Source organism: Podarcis vaucheri, assembly GCF_965113315.1.
Source record: "Podarcis vaucheri genome assembly, chromosome: 2".
In the NCBI taxonomy this organism is placed as follows: domain Eukaryota; kingdom Metazoa; phylum Chordata; class Lepidosauria; order Squamata; family Lacertidae; genus Podarcis; species Podarcis vaucheri.
The window spans coordinates 128,540,690-128,561,829 of NC_138760.1; the positions used below are offsets into that span (position 1 = coordinate 128,540,690).

At 43.7% G+C, this 21,140-nt stretch overlaps 2 protein-coding genes across 2 annotated transcripts in view; both read right to left on the reverse strand.

The window, feature by feature from the left end:
* Positions 1 to 2,682: 2,682 nt before the first annotated feature.
* LOC309526228 (vomeronasal type-2 receptor 26-like) lies at positions 2,683 to 11,631 on the reverse strand (the record flags this gene model as incomplete). The annotated part of the gene is made up of 6 exons (XM_082212142.1): positions 2,683 to 3,593; positions 4,343 to 4,469; positions 5,902 to 6,114; positions 7,353 to 8,156; positions 8,426 to 8,717; positions 11,435 to 11,631. 6 exons carry the CDS (start codon positions 11,629 to 11,631, stop codon positions 2,683 to 2,685), a joined length of 2,544 nt encoding a protein of 847 aa, XP_082068268.1.
* A 1,755-nt stretch (positions 11,632 to 13,386) lies between these two features.
* LOC309526229 (vomeronasal type-2 receptor 26-like) overlaps positions 13,387 to 21,140 on the reverse strand; it is a gene marked incomplete at both ends in the record, with an annotated part of 146,985 nt that continues 139,231 nt past the window's right edge. Inside the window, one exon of the mRNA XM_082212143.1 lies at positions 13,387 to 14,288. Coding sequence (XP_082068269.1) covers positions 13,387 to 14,288 — 902 coding nt within the window. The remainder of the gene's footprint in view (positions 14,289 to 21,140) is intronic.

Sequence of the window (21,140 nt, forward strand, 5' to 3'; positions counted from 1 at the left end):
TGGTCAACCAAGACTCCTAGATCCTTTTCACATGTACTGCTCTCAAGCCAGGTGTCACCCATCTTGTATTTGTGCCTCTCATTTTTTTTGCCCAAGTGCAATACTTTACATTTCTCCCTGTTAAAATTCATCTTGTTTCTTTTTGCCCAGTTCTCTAATCTGTCAAGGTCGTTTTGAAGTGTGATCCTGTCCTCTGGGGTGTTAGCCACCCCTCCCAGTTTGGTGTCATCTGCAAATTTGATCAGGATGCCCTTGAGTCCATCATCCAAGTCGTTGATAAAGATGTTGAATAAGACCGGGCCCAAGACAGAACCCTGTGGCACCCCACTAGTCACTCTTCTCCAGGATGAAGAGGAACCATTGATGAGCACCCTTTGGGTTCGGTCAGTCAGCCAGTTACAAATCCACTGAGTGGTAGCATAGTCAAGACCACATTTTACCAGCTTCTTTACAAGAATATCATGAGGCACCTTGTCAAATGCCTTGCTGAAATCAAGGTAGGCTACATCCACTGCGTTCCCTTCATCTACCAGGCTTGTAATTCTGTCAAAAAACGAGATCAGGTTAGTCTGACATGACTTATTTTTCAGAAATCCATGCTGACTATTGGTGATCACAGCATTCCTTTCTAGGTGCTCACAGACTGTTTGCTTAATGATCTGCTCCAGAATCTTCCCTGGTATTGATGTCAGACTGACTGGGCGGTAATTATTTGGGTCCTCTCTTTTCCCCTTTTTGAAAATAGGGACAACATTTGCCCTCCTCCAGTCTGCCGGGACTTCGCCTGTTCTCCAGGAATTCTCAAAGATGACTGCCAGTGGTTCTGAGATCACATCTGCCAGTTCTTTTAATACTCTTGGATGCAGTTCATCTGGCCCTGGAGACTTGAATACATCTAAACTAGCCAAATATTCTTGTACTATCTCCTTAGTTATTCTGGGCTGTGTTTCCTCTGCTGAAACATTTGCTCCAAATTCTTCAGGTCGGGCATTGTTTTCTTTATTGGAGAAGACTGAGGTAAAGAAGGCATTGAGGAGTTCAGCCCTTTCTGTGTCCCCTGTTTGCATTTCACCATCTTCTCCTCTGAGTGACCCCACTGTTTCTTTGTTCTTCCTTTTGCTACGAACATACCCATAAAAGCCTTTTTTGTTGCTTTTAACCTCTCTAGCAAGCCTGAGTTCATTCTGTGCTTTAGCTTTTCTGACTTTGTGTCTACACGTGCTGGCTATTTGTTTGAATTCCTCTTTGGTGGTTTCCCCCCTTTTCCATTTTTTGTACACATCCTTTTTTAATCTTAATTCAGTTAAAAGTTCTTTAGATAGCCACCCTGGCTTCTTTAGGCACCTTCCATGTTTCCGTCTCATTGGTATTGCCTGACGTTGTGCTTTTACTATCTCCCTCTTAACAAACTCCCAGCCATCATGAACTCCCTTTCCTTTTAGTATTGCTGTCCATGGGATCTCACCCAGCACTTCCCTAAGTTTTATGAAGTCGGCTTTCTTAAAGTCAAGAAATTGAGCCCTAGTATGCTTGGCTGCTTCTTTCCGCTGTATAGTAAACTTCAGAAGAGCATGATCACTCGCGCCTAATGATCCTTCCACATCTACCCCACTAACCAGGTCATCAACATTGGTTAGGACCAGATCTAAAATGGCTGTTCCTCTTGTTGCTTCTCCCACTTTCTGGACAATGAAGTTGTCTGCAAGGCCAGTGAGGAATCTGTTTGACCTTATGCTCTTGGCTGAGTTTGACGTCCAACAAATATCCGGGTAATTGAAGTCCCCCATTACTACTAGATAAACAATGTGTGGAAAGATTCCGTTTTATGCAAGCAGGAGTGGCCCAGAGGATATCTCCAAAAGCTGGGCACCCTGTCTGTATGCCCTTCAAGGCACTTTTATAGCCTTCTGGGCAGCAGTCGCCACCACCCCCGGTCTCTGAGCAACGCCACGCCCCAAAGAGAGGTGCTGCCAGGCCTGCATGGGGGAAAGGCTCCCCTTTGGCACTTGCCACTCAGTTCCCAGGCAGGCCTTGCACCCAGATGGCCAGCCTGAACATCTGATAAGAGGTGAATCAGGAGCGGAGTTGAGAGACAGACCAACAGCTGCTGCCACTGGGAGTATCTTGTGATGCACATGTAAGAGGCTTGAGAATTGTTGGTTGTTTCTTTCTTTCAGTGCGACAGCCCCCCCCCCAATGTTAGACCCAACTCGGTGAGCCTGCCCTGTACAGAAACAACCGTTGCCAAGAAGGAAAGACCACCAGCTGCCAATGGCTAGTTTGATGGATGACACTGCAAAAAAACAAGCACTTCTAAAACATGAAGTACAAAAGGTCTGTGACTACTGGTGAGTTATTATGCATTGATTTTTATTGTTACCAACATTCTTATTTAGACAGGCCTACTCAGGTGTTTATAAAGCTTGTAAGAGTTTAAATTTGTCTTAGTTTATTCTATTGTGGTTTTGCCATTTGTTAAATAAAAGGATAATTTTATTGCTTTATCCTTTTGGAAACTGCTTTGAGGGTTTTTTCCTACAACGAAGTGGAGCATAAATTTTATGAAATTAATTAATTAAAGAAATAAATGGGATTTACCATGTGTGAAGCTACATTTAAATGAGAAGTACTACAGTTCCATTACTGCTGCACTGCAGTTCAACTATAAAATCATATTTTAAGTCAGATGCCATCTTTAGATTTTGTTGTCAGGTGCTCCTTTGTATTCAGATCAGGCCTGAATAAGATGATGTAGCACTTTGGGATGAAGATGCAGCCCAGGAGACCAGCACTGGAGGCCAACATAGAGAAGATCTGCACAGCCACCATGTATTTCCCCTTGGTGCTCAGGTAGGTGGGCACAAAGGAGACCCAAACACTGCAGAAGACCAACATGCTGAAGGTGATCAGCTTGGCTTCATTGAAGGACCCTGGAAGCTTCCTGGCCAAGAAAGCCACCGTGAAGCAGATAGCAGCCAAGCAGCCCATGTAGCCGAGGGCACCATAAAACATGGCAACAGACCCTTCGTTGCATTGCATGATGATCTCTCCAGGCTGAGACTGCATGTCAGACTCTGGGAATGGGGGAGACACCCCCAGCCAGGTACTGCAGATGATAACTTGAACACCAGAACAGGAAATGATAATGGAGTTGGCCAGACTCTTCCCCAGCCATCTCCTCACCTTGCTCCCGGGTTTTGTGGCCATGAATGCCAGCACCACAGTGACGGTTTTAGCCAATACAGAAGACACGGCAACTGAGAAGATTATGCTGAAGGCCGTTTGTCGGAGAAGGCAGGTCAATTTCCTTGGCCGGCCAATGAAGAGGAAGGAGGACAAAAAGGAGAGCAAGAGAGAGATGAGGAGGATGTAGGAGAGGTCACGATTGTTGGCTTTGACAATGGGAGTTTCCTGGAATCTAATGAAGATTCCTAACACAAAGCTTGTGATTAAAAATAAGAAGAGGGCAATGGAAACCAAGAGGATCCCCAACTTGTCTTCATAGGCTAGGAAGCTGATAATCTTGGGGACACACTGATCATGGTTCTTGCTTGGATGCTCATCTTCTGGACATTTGTTGCAATGGTCTGCATCTGCAATGATAAAGAGTTACTTCACTGTCCTATAATTTGTATTAGTCTCGATTCTTCAAGATGCCATAATATATTGGGTGGCAGCTTATACCAGAGACCTAGAATGTCCTAAATCATGCTATTGAGACTCCTGGCTTCACTCTGTCTACCCTTTTGGGTCAGCCTCTTCTAGCTGGTGGTAATCAAGACTAGAATGAATATCTCATTGATAATTATTCGGTATATACAGTACCTCTATATATTTTGTTTTACTTTATAACATTCATGCAGGTTGCTCAGTTTTGTTGTCATTCATTGCTAGCAATGCCTTCTATTCCATTTCCAGCTGATGAAGACTTTATTCCGAAACAGTGAACTGTTCCGGATACATTGTCCTCTTCAGACTTCCTTTTAAGACTTCTGAGAGACGTCTTCCTTTGAGACTTTCATAGGACGTCTTCCTTTGAGAGACAGCTTGGCGTTCCTCACTATTCAATGACCTGTTTGACTCCTCATTTGACTCTTATATATACAACAGCTTAAAGTAACTTGTATATTTTGTGAGATGTACTGTGTGATAGATACATTATTTTGAAGTGGCGTATTGTAGTGACATTGTAATTAATTATATATCCACCACCAGTTATTAGCCAGTGTGTTGCATTTCCATTGATTGTTACATTTTGCAACACAGGGGGTTGTGTTTGTCTTCTAGTTGGTGGGACATGCCTGGTTCTGAAAGGGCTTCCTTTCCCTTTGGAATGCCTTACCTTCCTGGGTGGAGATGGTCCCATTGGGACATTGAGCACAAGCATAGCAGCAAAGCGGCTTTCCTTCTTGAATCACTTTGACGTATCCAGAAGAGCAGCTTTTGCTGCACCTTGAATGTGGAAGTGTCTAACCATAAGATGAATGAATATCAAATAAAAAGTGTTAGGGATGGGTCAATAAGCCACAGAACTGAGTAACAGGCAAAGAAAATACACAATCACTCCTCATTTTACTAGAAAACTGCTCTACCTTCTGCCCCACAGAAAAGGGTCCTTGTAGATTAGACCAGAGACCCATTATTTTCTCAGAATGGGAAACCCCCTATCATTGATCTGTTGTAAATGCATTCTCTAAACTGATATCAGCATCTAGTCCAATCTGGGGCAAATTAAGCAGATGAGATGGATGCAAAGCTTCACTGCCCCATGGAAGATGGAGCAAGGTTGTTTTCTCCTGCTCCGGAGGGTAGGACTGGAACCAATGCCTTCCAGTTACAAGGAAGGAGATTCCAATTAAACACCAGAAAGAACTTCCTGGTCTCCATTGGGAGGTTGTGGACTCTTTCCCTGGCAGTTTTAAAGCAGAATTTCGGAAGCCATCTGTTATGGATGCTTTAGCTGAGATTCCTGCATTGCAGAGGGTTGGACTAGATGACCCTTAGGATCCCTTCCAGATGTACAAAACTATGATTTTATGAAATGCCTTAGGATGAGAAGAGCCTTAATATTTACTACAGTAGGGTGAGGGGCTCAACGGGTGTTTCTGCAAATAACACCCACTTAGTGAAGAAGAAGAAGAAGAAGAAGAAGAAGAAGAAGAAGAAGAAGAGGAGGAGGAGGAGGAGGAGGAGGAGGAGGAGGAGGAGGAGGAGGAGGAGGTTTGAATTTGATATTCCGCCTTTCACTCCCTTTAAGGAGTCTCAAAGCGGCTAACATTCTCCTTTCCTTTCCACCCCCACAACAAACACTCTGTGAGGTGAGTGGGCCTGAGAGACTTCAAAGAAGTGTGACTAGCCCAAGATCACCAAGCAGCTGCATGAGGGGGAGTGGAGACATGAACCCGGTTCCCCAGATTACAAGACTTTCGCTCTTAACCACTACACCACACTGGCTCTCTGTTCTAGTGTTCTGAAGTGCTTTTGAATTATGGTGCTGGAGGAGACTCTTGAGAGTCCCATGGACTGCAAGAAGATCAAACCTACCCATTCTGAAGGAAATCAGCCCTGAGTGCTCAGTGGAAGGACAGGTCCTGAAGCTGAGGCTCCAAGACTTTGGCCACCTCATGAGAAGAGAAGACTCCCTGGAAAAGACCCTAATGTTGGGAAAGATGGAGGGCACAAGGAGAAGGGGACGACAGAGGATGAGATGGTTGGACAGTGTTCTCAAAGCTACTAACATGAGTTTGACCAAACTGTGGGAGGCAGTGGAAGACAGTTGTGCCTAGCATGCTCTGGTCCATGGGTTCACGAAGAGGCGGACACGACTAAATGACTAAACAACAACAACAGTGTTCTGAAGGCACTGAAAAACTGGGATTCTTAACCCTTGGTTTTCTTCACCTGAACAAGCTGCACAAGCCGCACAACGGCATCTTCGTCAATGCTGAACCTTTTGTCTGGAGGTGCTTGCTGCTTGAGACTCCCAATTTTCACAGAAGCCACAGAAGTGTTGGGCCACACCACCCTGGTAAAAATATCAAAGTTGGCGGCCAACTCCCCATCCCCATCCATGGAGGTGTTGTAAGATCCAAAGTTCTTCAGAAATGAGTGGAACTAGAATGGCACATGGATAAAAAGAACATCACTTCAGTGCTTCCCATTAGGGGATGGGACGAAACGTGAGGTTCTTTTATTGGAAATTATGTTTCGTTGCTCTGATTGTAACCAAATCTTGCACATTGGTTCCAGAGATCAAGCTTTTACCACCGGATTCCGACCATCCCTGGATGTTCTTCCTGCTTATTGCTGGTGTTGTCAGAGAAACAAAACTCTTCTGACTCTGGGGAGGCGGCCGTGGAGGCTTTTCAGCACTGGATCACCAGATATACCAATTCTGCATCAAAAGCTCACTCCACTCCTCCTGCTGTTTGAATGGACAGCCCTTTCCCCTCTCTTCTCTTTATCTCCCTTTCGCTTTCTTGCTTTCTGGGCTTAATGGGGAAAGCACCTGCTGGTTGTGGCACCTGCACGATTCCCCCACTGTTACCCTGTGATTCTTGCCACCTTTGCCACTTCTTATTTTTTATCAATTTTCCAAATTATTACAATTCTTGCCGGATTGCTTCAATTTAATACAATGTAATTTAATTCCATAACTGGCTTCCTGCTCTCCTTATGATATGTCCATGATGATCCCCTGTTCCTACTCATAATCTTAATCAGTCTCTAGATGACTCCGCCAGTATTTACTGATATTATCCTCCATCAGCTGCCACTTTACATGCCTGCATACAGCCAAAAAAATCAAATAAACCTTAATATATGTTCCATAACAGCAAATGCGGTTTCATTTTCCAAAGTCTGGTGTTGTATCCCAGCTTCATATATTTTTCATATATCTATATAACAATGTATGGAAATTATTCCTGCATTGCAAGGGGTTAGACTAGATAGCCCTTGGATCCAACCCTAAGATTCTATGAAATGTAATTGATTATAGTTACTGTATCATATTATATATTTCTTATTGTAATTCTTGCACTTTCCTTCTTCCTCTTTCCCCCCCTTTCCCTTTCATCGCTTTAATACACACACACGTTAAATTTGGCCGCCTCAGAAGTTCCTCCACCATGGGTTAGAAATACAAGAAAAGGTTGTTGCTTTTTCTGTAGCAATGCCACCCCCAACCCACAAAAAACAAACAAGCCCTGATTGGTGAGATACCCTTTCAAAATGCATAAATATTGAAGAAGTGGAGGGTGGTTGTGGGATCTCCACAAAGCCTGTTCTGAATAATGATAGAACACTTTTGCACAGTTCATTAGTACTATCAGTTATGGGAAAAGGAATACCTGCCATGGCTGTAGCCTCTGAAGCCTCCGCCCGTCTCCTCCACCCATCATTGCCACCTGCTTGGATCTGGATGAGTAAGCAGCATTTAAGGCATGTGCCACAGCATACGCACTGCTATAGATGTTGTAGTTGTCTGGAGAAAGACTCTGCACAAGGATATCCAGGGGCAATTCCCCTTTTTGGTCACATCTGAGACGTTCTTTCGCAGAAAACAAGTGCTTTGAAACGAAACAATCAAATATTGTCCGCCAGTAAGGAACTAAGCGACTGAAGTTAAAATTGTCATGTTTTAGGGCAACCTCTGTCTGAATTAAGAAGGAAAAGAAACAGTGGCGGTGCTGGAGTTGTAATCTCCAGTCAGACAACGTTGGGGTGATGTCCCACAAAGCTGTTGTGATCCAGACTTTCCCCTCAGTGGATTGTAGCCACAATGTGAGTATTTGATGTATAAAGAATATCCCGCTGAAGAAAGAACGAGTCTCTGCATAGTGAACAAATACATTGACTTGTCTCGATGTGAGAAATGAATCAACATCAATTTTCACTTCATACCGAGTCATTTCTGGGATTCTGTATGAGACGGCAGCACAAATCCCATTCGAGGTGAGCATAGGGGTCAAGGACCTCACGAACCTTTCTCCGTTGTCATTGTCTGGAGCAAAGAGACCGATCCACGTCCATCTGAAATGCAGGAGCAACTTGACAATCCCTGTGTATTGGTGGTCATCTTTGGGGAGCATCCGGTAGAAAAAAGGAAACTGAGTTTTATCATTGATGTCATGGGAGACAAACCCATAACTAACCTGGATGGGAACAGAAAAGAAAAGTGTTTGGCTTGGCTTTGTTTGAATTTCCTGAAATACAGGTCTCCTCTCCATAACATAAGATTCTGTCAGTCCAGATGGACAGGTGGAAGGAAGGAAGGAAGGAAGGAAGGAAGGAAGGAAGGAAGGAAGGAAGGAAGGAAGGAAGGAAGGAAGGAAGGTTGCTACTAACAGAAACTTTCTCCCTCAGACAGCCAAACTTTAACATTTTAAAGCAAAGTGAAATTAGACTGCTCCCCAATTCACACCTGTGGGATTTTGTAGATGCCCAACATGTTTGAAATATGGAGGGAGATTTCAGAGTCTGCACCATCTAAAACAGCCAGCAGGTTATTCTGCCTTCCACACCTGTAGTTTGGAATACTTGCATGACCGGTATAGAGCAGCTCTACCATGGCGTCGTATGTGATTCTTGCATTGTGATAGTTCTCAAAGATATTGTAGCCCAGGGTGATGTTGGGTAAGAGCCTGGGATTCTGGTTGATCTCGTGGATGGCCAGCAGGAAGGCCAGATTGTGGAATAAAATTATGTATCCTTGTCTGCAACAAAACATACATCTCACACGTCACCCTCCATTTAATAATATATGTGACAATCATAGAATCAGAAAATGGTAGAGGTGGCAGGGACCCCAAAGTCTAGGCCAACCCCCTGTAACACAGGAATTGCTGATGGCCATTCATCCAAGTGACCCATCACATTTGCAGTCTCCTCTTGCTCAAGACCCTGATGTTGGGAAAGATTGAGGGCACAAGGAGAAGGGGACGACAGAGGATGAGATGGTTGGACAGTGTTCTCAAAGCTACTAACATGAGTCTGACCAAACTGCGGGAGGCAGTGGAAGACAGGAGTGCCTGGCATGCTCTGGTCCATGGGGTCACGAAGAGTCGGACACGACTAAACGACTAAACAACAACAACTTGCTCAAGGCAGCACATATGTGCCATACCTCATGCCACCATTTGACCCTGATAATAACTCTTTGATGTAAGAGAAGCCACAGGAGAGCCAAAGACTTCGTGGCTGAGGGCTGATGTGCACGTACATCTCCTCAGTCGAAATCCCAAAACTCTAGCCACTACATTGCACTGCCATGATGTACATTGCAGAAAGGGAGTGGGCTTGGGGAAATTGCAATTTGAAGGGCATTTACAACTACTATTCTATGATTGTATGATTTCTAGACAGTGAAAGCACCTTGAGTTTATTTTAGGAACAACGCCCATGCTTGATCAGAATCAGAATCCCAATTGCCAACCCTGAGTGAAATGTTTCTTTATTAGTTTTTTTGTATACCACCCTTCACCTGAAGATCACTGGGTGGTTTACAACATGAAAATACAAAATGAGAACACAAAATACCTATTAAAAACAAAAACAAACCAGTAGTCCCCCCTCCCTCAATATTTTTTTTTAAAGGTCATAAGAATGTTAATCAGCTGAAAGCCTTGGTTAAAGAGGAATGTTTTTGCCTGACCATTTTATATTGCTATAGGTTTTAAGGGGAACCCCCTCACCCCCAAAAAACCAAAGGTAGAATGCAAGCTGCAGAGGATTTCCTGGGCTGGTCTATGCAAAACAACCTGGTTGAGCTAGGAACATCAAGGGCTATTGCGGGACACTGGCAGTGCAAGAGAACTTTACCTGAGGTGTAAGCAGAGACTGGGGATTTGGGATTTGAGCTTGCCAGAGTAACTGGGTGTGAAGGAGGAGTTTGGGGAAAAGGTTGCTGGGAGGAAGAAGGAGGAAGAAAGGCTGGGATCCATCTTTGGCAGAGGTTGCTAGCAGAGATGCTTTGGGCTCCAGGACTAAGGTGGGGTACAAGCCCCTCTCGAAAGGACCATGAACTCTCTCCATGCAGACTGAAGGTGTAAATATGTGAATAAACAATTTTTCTTAAAGCCACGATAGTCTCTGCTGTGCCTCCATTTTCCAAAGGACAACAGACCCTGTGTGAGTGCCTGGTACCCCATGAGCTGTTGCTACCACTAAGCAGAGAGGGGGGTGGCTCAATCTTTAGCTACTTAGAGGGCAATTGACACCTGGACTTTGAAGCAGCAAGGAATAGGCCGTGCAAATCAACACTTTTTAAGGAGCTGGGTTCAAAGAATCAGTGATATAAACAACCGTTGCCATTGGAGACCCCAGTAAGTGTTTCCCTGTCAAAGTGGGCTGTAGCAGGTTACTTCCCCTTCCCCTATTAAATGGCTGCAATCCAAGGAGGAAGATAACCTTTAATAGGCAGGGTGTGTGTGTGTGTTTAGATGTGTGTGGGTGTGTGAGAACCTCTAAGTGGTGTGCACAGTGTACAATTCAAAAGCAAGATCCAAAGGAACAGAAAAGACTTTTCATGTATGCGACAACAGCAGCACGGATGCTATTAGCCAAGAGATGGAAAGAAGACAAAGTTCCTATCAGAGAGGAATGGCAGATCAAGCTGTTAGACTATGCCGAAATGGCAAAACTGACCGGAAAGCTCAGGGACCAAGAAGACGAAAACTTCAAAAAAGAAGGGGGGGGTTATAGTCTATTTAGGAGACCCCTGTAAGCAGATGAAAACATTAGGAGGATTTTAATCTCACTTGTAATGTTACAAATACTATGGACAGACTATGGCATAATATGCAGTAGAAAACGTCAACATTAGAACCCATGGAGGGGATGGGGAGAAAGTCTCGAGATTCAGAGAAATCTCTTTATATGGATATGTATTGGGTTTTGTTAGGGATGTGGGTGGCGCTGTGGGTTAAACCACAGAGCCTAGGGCTTGCCGATCAGAAGGACGGCGGTTTGAATCTCTGCGACGGGGTGAGCTCCCGTAGCTCAGTCCCTGCTCCTGCCAACCTAGCAGTTCGAAAGTACATCAAAGTGCTAGTACATAAATAAAATAAATGAAAGCAAGATTTATTAAAATGAAAGTGCAGCTTAAATCTGAAAGAACAACAATATAAAATCAAATAAAACAGATATTGAGGGGATTCACACACATACATCAGGATACAATTCTTACAGGTCATAGATTATTGTCTGAATTGAACCTCACCAGCTGGTGAAAATAGGCTCATTGCATGGCGCTGGAGTGTTCAAACTGCTCCATTCCAGAATCACATCCCTACTTGTAAAATGGAGATATACGGAGAATCTGGGATTTAGCAGGGGCTGATGCAAGGAATGCCCATTGTCTCTTTTAAAGAGGCTTAAAGCATTAGATTACAGCTTGAGTACTATTAAACCCATCCCCACATAATTTACTTACGGTCTTATGTGGATAAAAGGATCCTGGGAGAAAGAGCCCGGCCGGGATGCTCCACTTAGCATGGGAATAATCCCACCGATGAGATGGTCTCCTGCTCTATAATAGTCCCAGGGATCATATCTATCTCTCACTAAATTCAAGGGGCATTTTCGCTTCAACATCCCATAGGCTGTACTGAGCAGCAGCAGAAGCAACATTTTGATGGGCAAACGTGCTGCTGTCACCCAGTCTATTAGTGGCTCTTCTCTTCAGAATCGCCAAAACCCTCTTTCAAGACCAAAGCTGCAAGAGGGACTTTGTTAATACAGATGGAGTTCAGGTAAGGGCTTCCCATTCAATGCGGTTGATATTAAGCTTCAAGCTCACAGCATCCCTGCCTGCCTCAAACCCCAGTTCATGCTCTCAGTAGAGTGCAGAATCAACATATTTTCAGGCAGGATGCAAAAAAAATTGTGTACAGTTATTCCTGATTCTGCTGTTTCTGTTACTGGTCTCAAATGTGATCTTCAGAGATTTCCCTTGAGCTTTGGCAGAATCAGAGAGCAAATCACCATTATTTCCATAATGATAAGGGAAAGACTTGGCTCTGCCATGAACCATGAATTATTTGTGTGGCTCTTTCTGCCAAAACTCTCCAATGATCCAGTGGGCAGGGGAGATTAGCAAACGTGGACAGAAGATTACTGAAGAAAAATATTCCCTTACGAAAAAGCGCCTCCTCTCCCACCCAGTAATACTGATGTAAAATAGAATGACCCTTATAAACCCTTATAGGTCAAAGCCAGCATTTTGAGTTAGGACAGGAAATAATTGAAGAAAGCAGAGTCATTTGTCACAAGAAAAACACAGGATGAATAATTTAGCAATTTGCAAATGTGGACCCCAGTAATGTTCAGCCATTTCAGGTGGTTCCTGGGGATAGAAAATGTGAGATCTAGGGTAATGACTGTTTCTGGGGGGGGGGGAATAAAATGCAACCAAAAGATATTTCAGAATTAGATTTAAATGATGTTTATCTACTTTTGAGTAAAACAGTTTTGGCCAGCCCAAATCACATCTCCTCACCTACAGGACATTAAATATATTTCCAGATTAGGTACTCAAAGCACATGGAAGCTACAGCTGGAATTGCAGTCGACTTTCCACACTTGGGAGGGGTCCATTTTTCCTATGAATACAGCTATCTTCCATCTTCCCTAATAATTGTTACATACACATATGATGAGGGAAGGGTAAGGTACATTTCATGAGTGTAGTCATTATTGCTGATCAGTTACATACATGCTTTAGTGCATTACTAAAGAGTGATTACCTAAACAATGTCTTTTTAATTTTTAATACTTCAGTTTACACTTTTAAAGTAGATTATCTGAGATTCGGTACCAGGAAAATATGTGTCAGAAGCCAGGCTGCCATGTTGATAACACAACACACAAGTTGTAATAAGCTTGAATATTTATTGCAATACAAGCACTCAGGCTCGGACATCTATCCACACATCTGACTTATGAATCATATGACCCTTCTGGGGAGTGATTCCGGGTATGGCAGAATATCAGGAACATATGCCCTTTCCGTTTCCAGGTTTGTTTTCTGTCTAAGATCTTTCCCATACGTCTGCTCCTTAGATGAATTAACTCTCCTTCCGGTGTGGAACTGCTTTACCCACTCCTGCATTCTGACATTGCCTGTGTCACATGAGGGAGTCAGTTTCTCTCTAGCACACACTGCATTCCTGTCCTTCTCACAGCAATGGAGAATTGATAAGCTACTGTCTGGGAAGAATGCAAGCCTCTCTCTTGTTGGCTGCTTCCCGACTCCTCTGGAGTTCTTATACCGTGTGCAGAACTGTTAATGACAATAGGCAGATATATAATTTCTCCTGTGGAACCATCTCACATAATTGAGAATTCTAGGGAACCTTGCACTTGTTTAAAGACTTTTACAGATTTTTACTTTTGTTTTATTGTTAAATATGCCTTTGTATTCAGATCAGGCCTGTGTAGAATAATGTAGCACTTGGGGATGAAGATACAGCCCAGAAGCCCAGCACTGGAGGCTAAGATAGAGAAGACCTGCACGGCTACCATGTATTTCCCCTTTGTGCTCACATAGGTGGGCACAAAGGACACCCAAACACTGCAGAAGACCAGCATGCTGAAGGTGATCAGCTTGGCCTCATTGAAGGACCCGGGAAGCTTCCTGGCCAGGAAAGCCACTGTGAAGCAGATGGCAGCCAGGAAGCCCATGTAGCCAAGGGCACAATAAAACATGGCAACAGACCCTTCGTTGCATTGCAGGATGATCTCTTTAGGCTGAGAGCGCATGTCAGAGTCTGGAAATGGGGGATAGATGCCCAGCCAGATGGTGCAGATGACAACTTGGACACCGGAGCAGGAAATGACAATGGAGTTGGCCAGACTCTTCCCCAGCCATCTCCTCACCTTGTTCCCTGGCTTTGTGGCCAGAAAGGCCAGCACCACAGTGATGGTTTTTGCCAAAACAGAAGAGACAGCAGCTGAGAAGATGATGCTGAAGACCATTTGCCGGAGAAGGCAGGTCTCCTTCCCTGGCTCGCCAATGAAGAGGAGGGAGGAGGAAAAGGAAACCAGGAGGAAGATGAGGAGGATGTATGAGAGGTCCCTGTTGTTGGCTTTGACTATTGGAGTTTCTTTATATTTAATGAAGATTCCTAAAATGAATCCTGTGATTAAAGACAAGGATATAGCAATGGAAGCCAGTAGGCTCCCCAAAGGGTTTTCATAGGCCAGGAATGTAATAACTTTGGGAACACATTGATCTCTGTACGTGTTTGAATGTTGATCTTCTGGACATTTGGTGCAATGTTCTGCATCTGAGGAGGAGAAAAAAGGTGCCTTAGTATCGTTTAGGTTTCTGCATAGCTTACTGTGCTGCATTACATATATTTTTTAAGATGCTGATGTCAGCAATAATTTATAACAGGAAATGAAGAAAATTTCTTTTTTCAAAACCTAGTTTACAGAAGTGCCTGGCATGCTCTTGTCCATGGGGTCACGAAGAGTTGGGCATGACTAAACGACTAAACAAGAACAACAGTTTACTGTTTAACATTGTACCATCCCTTGCCTCCAAGGAAATGGAGGTGTTGCACAAAGCCCCCCCCCCCATTTTTACCTTCAAAATATCCTGCATTGTGATGTAGGAAATGCAGAGATTGTGTCTTCGCTGTACAGCTTTTGCCATATAGTGAAGACACATCTCTTTAATTGTGGATATTCAAGATTTTTTTTTTTAATTGTTTGGCCCATCTGAATTTATATGGTCCTGTTCCATGTGAACGGGTTTTATTTTATAGAAATATTTGACTCTCTATGATCACCAGCTTGTAGCCCACAGATTGCTTCCCTGGGATCATTTGTTTCAACCAACTTCCTTGAATTAATGAAGCTGATTAAAGATATAGAAGCCAAAAGAGGGTTAACATTCAGAATAAATCCTCAGAGTCTTTATAGAAAGTGAATTTTTTCCCTGTTGACATTCTCCCAAGCAATGCCCTCACCCTTGGAGTCACCCACCTTCCTGAGTGGATATTGTCCCTTCGATACATGGAGCACATACATAGCAGCAAACCGGCTCTCCTTCTGGAACCACTTTGGCAAATCCAAGTTGACAGCTCTTGGTACACCTGGAGCAAGGCACAGTCTAATAATAAAGAGAAGATTGTGCGTTAAAGGAAACGTGTTAGGAGTATTTGTGTTTACGGGATTCATATGAAATTTGGAATTAGAGTTTGCAAATGATTCAACAGGATCTTAGTTCTCACTGACCCTAGGCATTATTATTTTTCAGGAAAGCAATTTGCAGAAGAAAGGCATCGCTGGGAGACTCCTTTGGTGTGCTTCTTGTTTGTTCCAACATTTATATTCAAAACATATATAAAAAACATAATAAAGCATTAAAGATTAAAAAAACTTCTCTATACAGTGGTACCTCGGAATAAGAACTTAATTCGTTCTGGAGGTCCGTTCTTAACCTGAAACCATTCTTAACCTGAGGTACCACTTGAGCTAATGGGGCCTCCCGCTGCTGCCATGCGATTTCTGTTCTCATCCTGAAGCAAAGTTCTTAACCCGAGGTACTATTTCTGGGTTAGCGGAGTCTGTAACCTGAAGTGTCTGTAACCTGAAGCGTCTGTAACCCGAGGTACCACTGTACAGGGCTGCCTTATGGTGTCTTCTACAAGTTGTATAGTTACTTATCCCCTTGGCTTGGGGGAGTCACATAACTCCATACCATCCAACATTTCTCTGATGAAAATAGGGACGTCCTAAGGAAAAGAGGGGCGTTCCGAGATCAAATCAGAAACTGGGATGGTTTCTGTAAATCCAGGACTGTCCCTGGAAAATAGGGACACTTGGAGGGTCTTGTGCTTTTGGAATTATCCAGCAAATGATTTGAGCTTACCAAATGTCACATCAATAAAGTTTCCTCTACCTTGTTAAACCATGTGGGCCACACTATGGCTTCCAAGTTAATAGCGAACTTTATCTCAGTAGAAGTCTCTCTCTCTATGCTCCCAATTTTCACTCTAACACGAGACTTATTAGGAAACATCACCCAGTTCTCAATATCATAGCTGGCTGGCAGCTCCCCATTCTCATCCAAATTCAGGCTCCCCATGGAAGTATTCAGAAACTGGACCTCTCTTAGGAAAGAGTGCAGCTGGAATGACAAGGAAAGGCCCAGTGCAAAAAAAAATATGAAACCCTATTGAGTATCTCAGCCCTACACATTTTGAGCTCCTATGAATTGGGGCCAGTGTGCATCTCATCTGTTCTGATAAGCCCTTATAGGCATTCCATTTTATTTATTTAACCATTCAAAGACCACCTTTTATATAGAACAACAAGGTGCTGTACAGAATAAGATCAATACAAAAAAATATGGGTGGATCTACACAGATATAAAAAATGCTATTAAAAAACACTATAAAATGTACTCCAATGCAATTTAGCATTGACTTTGGATAGTAGATCTACAGTCGGTATTACACATCAGTGTAATGGGAAGCCTTTCTGAATAGCTTTGTTAGAGGTAGCTGGTGAGACACCATTACCCCGACACCCTCTGTATCTCTATAGAAGTTATTCCATGGTATGGGGGCCATTACAGAGAAGACCCTTGCAGGTCTACTCACAGTCAAGAGCAGCCTATGAGGGGGATCTGTGGTTGTATTAAGCATCCCCACTGCCTGATGCAAATATGTGAAAGAAAGGGAAACTTTTACACTTGCAAACTTCCATGTGAAATGGAACATTGATCACTAGATCATGTGGAAGCCTGCAGATATGAAGTCTCTCCCTTCCCTTCAGACAGCAACAGCTTTTGGTAGAACTTGCACAACTCCACAAGGGAGGGCACAGTTTTGCATAATATTTCATTGTGCTTATTTATGAGCACAGAGGTAAATTTAGTAACAATTACTATGTGTGCATTCTGGAATGGTTGAAGGTAATTTTGTTCAAACAAGGTGTTATAGAAAGATGAAAAGTCCTCTGCTTTTCATAATATTTTTACATTCTTGCATCGTGTTTTATTCTATCCACAGCTGTTTTGTAATGTTAAACCACCTTGAGGATTTTTTTTTTTTGGGGGGGAGCAAAGAGTGTTATATAAAGCTTTTAATAGAAACTTACTATTTGCTATTTTGCCAACAAAGGTCTGTATAGTTAAAGCTATGGTTTTCCCAGTAGTGATGTATGGAAGTGAGAGCTGGACCATCAAGAAGGCTGATCGCCGAAGAATTGATACTTGTGAATTATGGTGCTGGAGGAGACTCTTGAGAGTCCCATGGACTGCAAGAAGATCAAACCTATCCATTCTTAAGGAAATCAGCCCTGAGTGCTCACTGGAAGGACAGATTGTGAAGCTGAGGCTCCAATATTTTGGCCACCTCATGAGAAGAGAAGACTCCCTGGAACAGACCCTAATGTTGGAAAAGGTGGAGGGCACAAGGAGAAGGGGACGACAAAGGATGAGATGGTTGGACGGTGTTGTCAAAGCTACCAGCATGAGTTTGACTAAACTGCTGGAGACAGTGGAAAACAGAAGTGCCTGGCGTGCTCTGGTCCATGGGGTCATGAAGAGTCGGACACGACTAAATGACTAAACAACATTTTCTAGAGCCATAGCTATGGGGCTGGGGGCTAGCCAGGTGTTGTATTTTTTGCCCTGGGTGAAGCTTCCAGAGGGGCGCCATTAGGCTCCCAGCCTGTGCATGCGTGCATGCAAATGTGCATGCAATGCGCATGGGGGTGTGCCAAACTGGGTCTTTGACCCAGGTGAAATAAAGCCTAGTTTCGCCCCTGCCAGAAAGGGCAGAAATGTTTGCCTTCTCCATGGGCCTTACTAATTAGAATTTCCTCCCAAATGGAGATGAGGAGATGGGTAAGTTTCATTCCAGAGTTGGGACAATGGTTTGCAGTTTGCAAAAAGGGAAAGGGAATACCTGCCATGGCTGCAGCTTTTGATGCTCCAACCTGTCTCTTCCACCCACCATCAACATGAATTTTGATCTGACTGAATATGCGGCTTTTAAGGCCTGAGCCACAGCTTGGATACTGAAGTACGTGATATAGCTGTCTTGAGACAGGGCTCTCTCCAGCTCCTCTTGGGGCAGCGTCTCCAGTTTCTCCTTCTCTCTGCATCTTGTCCGACCTTTTACAGCCAACATGTGCTTTGAATATGAGCAACGGAATGCTTTATTGATAAACTGTCCAAGAAGATTGGATTCTGGTACATAGTATTGGTATTTTCTCCTTATTTGGGGCTTCATTATAAAGGACAAAGAGCCATGGATGTACTGGAAGTAATTTGGAGGAGCAGACAAATGCACATTAATTTCCTGAAAACTTGTTGAGATCCAGACTTTTGCTCCAATTTCTTTCTCAAATTTTTCTTGAAATTGCATGATCGGATTCCATCCCAAGCGAGTGATTTCACAGTAAACAAATACATTGACTTGCTTCCATATGGCAACTGGTTTACTCAGTCTGAACATTTCAACTTGATTGTTTTCTGGTATTCTTTTTTCTAAGGCAATGCAAATTCCACTCCTGATAGTCAGGGATGTCAGGGCACTCACAAACCTTTCTCCATTGTCATTGTCTGGAAAAATGAGGCCGATCCAAGTCCATCCGAAATGCAGGAGCAACTTGACAATCCCCTGGTACTGAATTTCTTCTTTGGGCATCATCCGGTAGACAAAAGGGAACTGGGCTTTATTATTATGAAGATGATGTGTAAAGCCACAACTGACCTTGTGAGGAAATGAAGAAAAAAGTGTGTGATTGCCAATCAAAATAGGGAAGAGATATTTATTTCACTGAAATGATTAAAATATTGTGCTGGCAGGAGCTGATGGGAATTTTGGTCTGAAATATCTGGAGGGTGCCAAATTGGCAGAGGCTAGAAGAAAAGTCCCTGGATCAGATATTATGCTATAGCTAAGGAATTCCCACTTTGCGATGCCCCTTCTAGAACCATGTGAAGAGTAAGTGGAGTTCTATGCTGCCAAAGTTGTCCTCTGTCTTCCTATCCACACAACTTCATACCTGTGGGATTTTGTAGATGCCTGACATGTCCGAAATTTCTTTTGAGATGACGGAATCAGCCCCTTCAAGAACAGCCAGAAGTTTATTCCTTTTTCCACAGCTGTAGTTTGGAATATTGCTTTTGCCAAGGTCCAACATTGCACTGGAAGTCGTCCTTCTATCAAAATAGTTCTCATAGAGATTGTAGCCCAGGGTGATGTTGGGTAGGATGCTGGGATCCAGATTGATCTCCTGGACGGTGAACAAGAAGGGTAAGATGTACCAGTAGTAGTAACTTTTTGAACTGCAATAAAGAAATCAAAAGGTGTCAAACCACTATTCACCATTTAATGAAAACCAACATTGTCTTCAAATCATGGTTTGTAGATCCAGTATGTGTTGGCATGCAGAGGGCCGGGAGGCCAGCTGGCTAGTCCTGGCTAGGTCGTTCCCTTCCAGCTGTCCCTCTGCGAAGAGCATCACCTCTGCTCCAGCGTAAATCAGCAACCCGGGCTTCTGAGCCAGGGCACACTACCAGCAGATCAAATTGCACACACAGAATAGGCGTGAGGCTTGTGGAAGCATACTACAACTACAGATTTATTAATCATAAATCAGGACAAAGAAACATGTCATCTCTCTCTCTCGTCGTCTCAGAGAGAACAGCCAAAGCGAAAACTATACACAAATGGAAGTTCCCAGGAAGCTGTGCTGGAATGTAAACAGACATGTAACACATAACAATCCCATGTTTGTGGGAGGTGGAATAGAATAAGGTGGAATAAGGTGGAATAGAAATGTCAATCAGTATTATTATTCATAGTAAGATTAAGGTAAAGATACCCCTGCCCGTACGGGCCAGTCGTGTCCGACTCTAGGGTTACGTGCTCATCTCGCTCTAGAGGCCGTGAGCCGGTGCCGTCCAAAGACACTTCCGGGTCACGTGGCCAGCGTGACGAAGCTGCAGCTGGCGAGCCAGCACCAGTGCAGCACACGGAAACACTGTTTACCTTCCCGCTATAAAGCGGTACCTATTTATCTACTTGCACTTAAGAGTGCTTTCGAACTGCTAGGTCGGCAGGAGCTGGGACCGAACGACGGGAGCTCACCCTGCCGCGGGGATTCGAACCGCCGAACATGTGATCGGCAAGTCCTAGGCACTGAGGGTTTTACCCACAGCGCCACCCGCGTCCCTGTATTATTCATAGTAGTGTATATTTATACTCCACCTTTACCCCAATGGGACTCAGAACAGCTTTACAGATAAAAAATGAAAGGGAAAAAATCCAGGCTTTTCAGAAATTCCCTATGTTTCATGCCACCCTCACTCTCCTCATGCAGGCGGGATAGTTTAATCCTCAAACAGGTGCATTAAATCAATGCATTATTTTTATCTCCAGCAAGTCATTTGCATTCTTCTGTTGCCATTTCAACAGGCAGCACAGCAGCTTAGCTAGAGCAGCATTTTAGCCAGGAAGAGCCAGGGAACAAGAAAATAGGACAGATGTGGGGAGGATCCTGCTGCTGGACTCCAACTCCCATCAGCCTCAGCCAGCAGGGCAAATGATTGGCAGCTATAATTCAGCAATTGCTAGGGGATCACAGGCTCCCAGACCTGAAATAATAGCCGTTTCCCTGATATATGCAAAACTTTGGAATGATGATGACATTCATCTGCCTCTAATTACTTACACTAGAAGCTTCGGTGAGGGGGTCTGAGAAAAGTTGAATGGCCATTGTTTATAAATATTTCTTGGAGATATAATCCCATTAATGAAGAATTCACCAGGCCGGTAGAAATTGAATGCTTCGGTTTTTTCCTTGATCATATTCAAGGAGCATGTTGCCTTCAGTTTCCCGTATACTTCATGGGGCATTAGCAGCAGCAGTAGCAGCAGCAGGAATATCATTCTGCCTCTGTGGTTGCTTTTACCTCCAGAGACAGTTAAGCAGAAGAAGCGAAAAACTCTTGCAAGACCAAAGCTGGTGTGATTTCACCAGCATGCATGCTGTTCAGCTATGGCTTCAGAGCCATTAAACCCCAGACAGGAATATATCCCTCTTCCCCTATGGGAAATCTCGACTCCATCTGTCTCTGACACTTTCCAAAAAAACCACAGTGCAGCAAATAA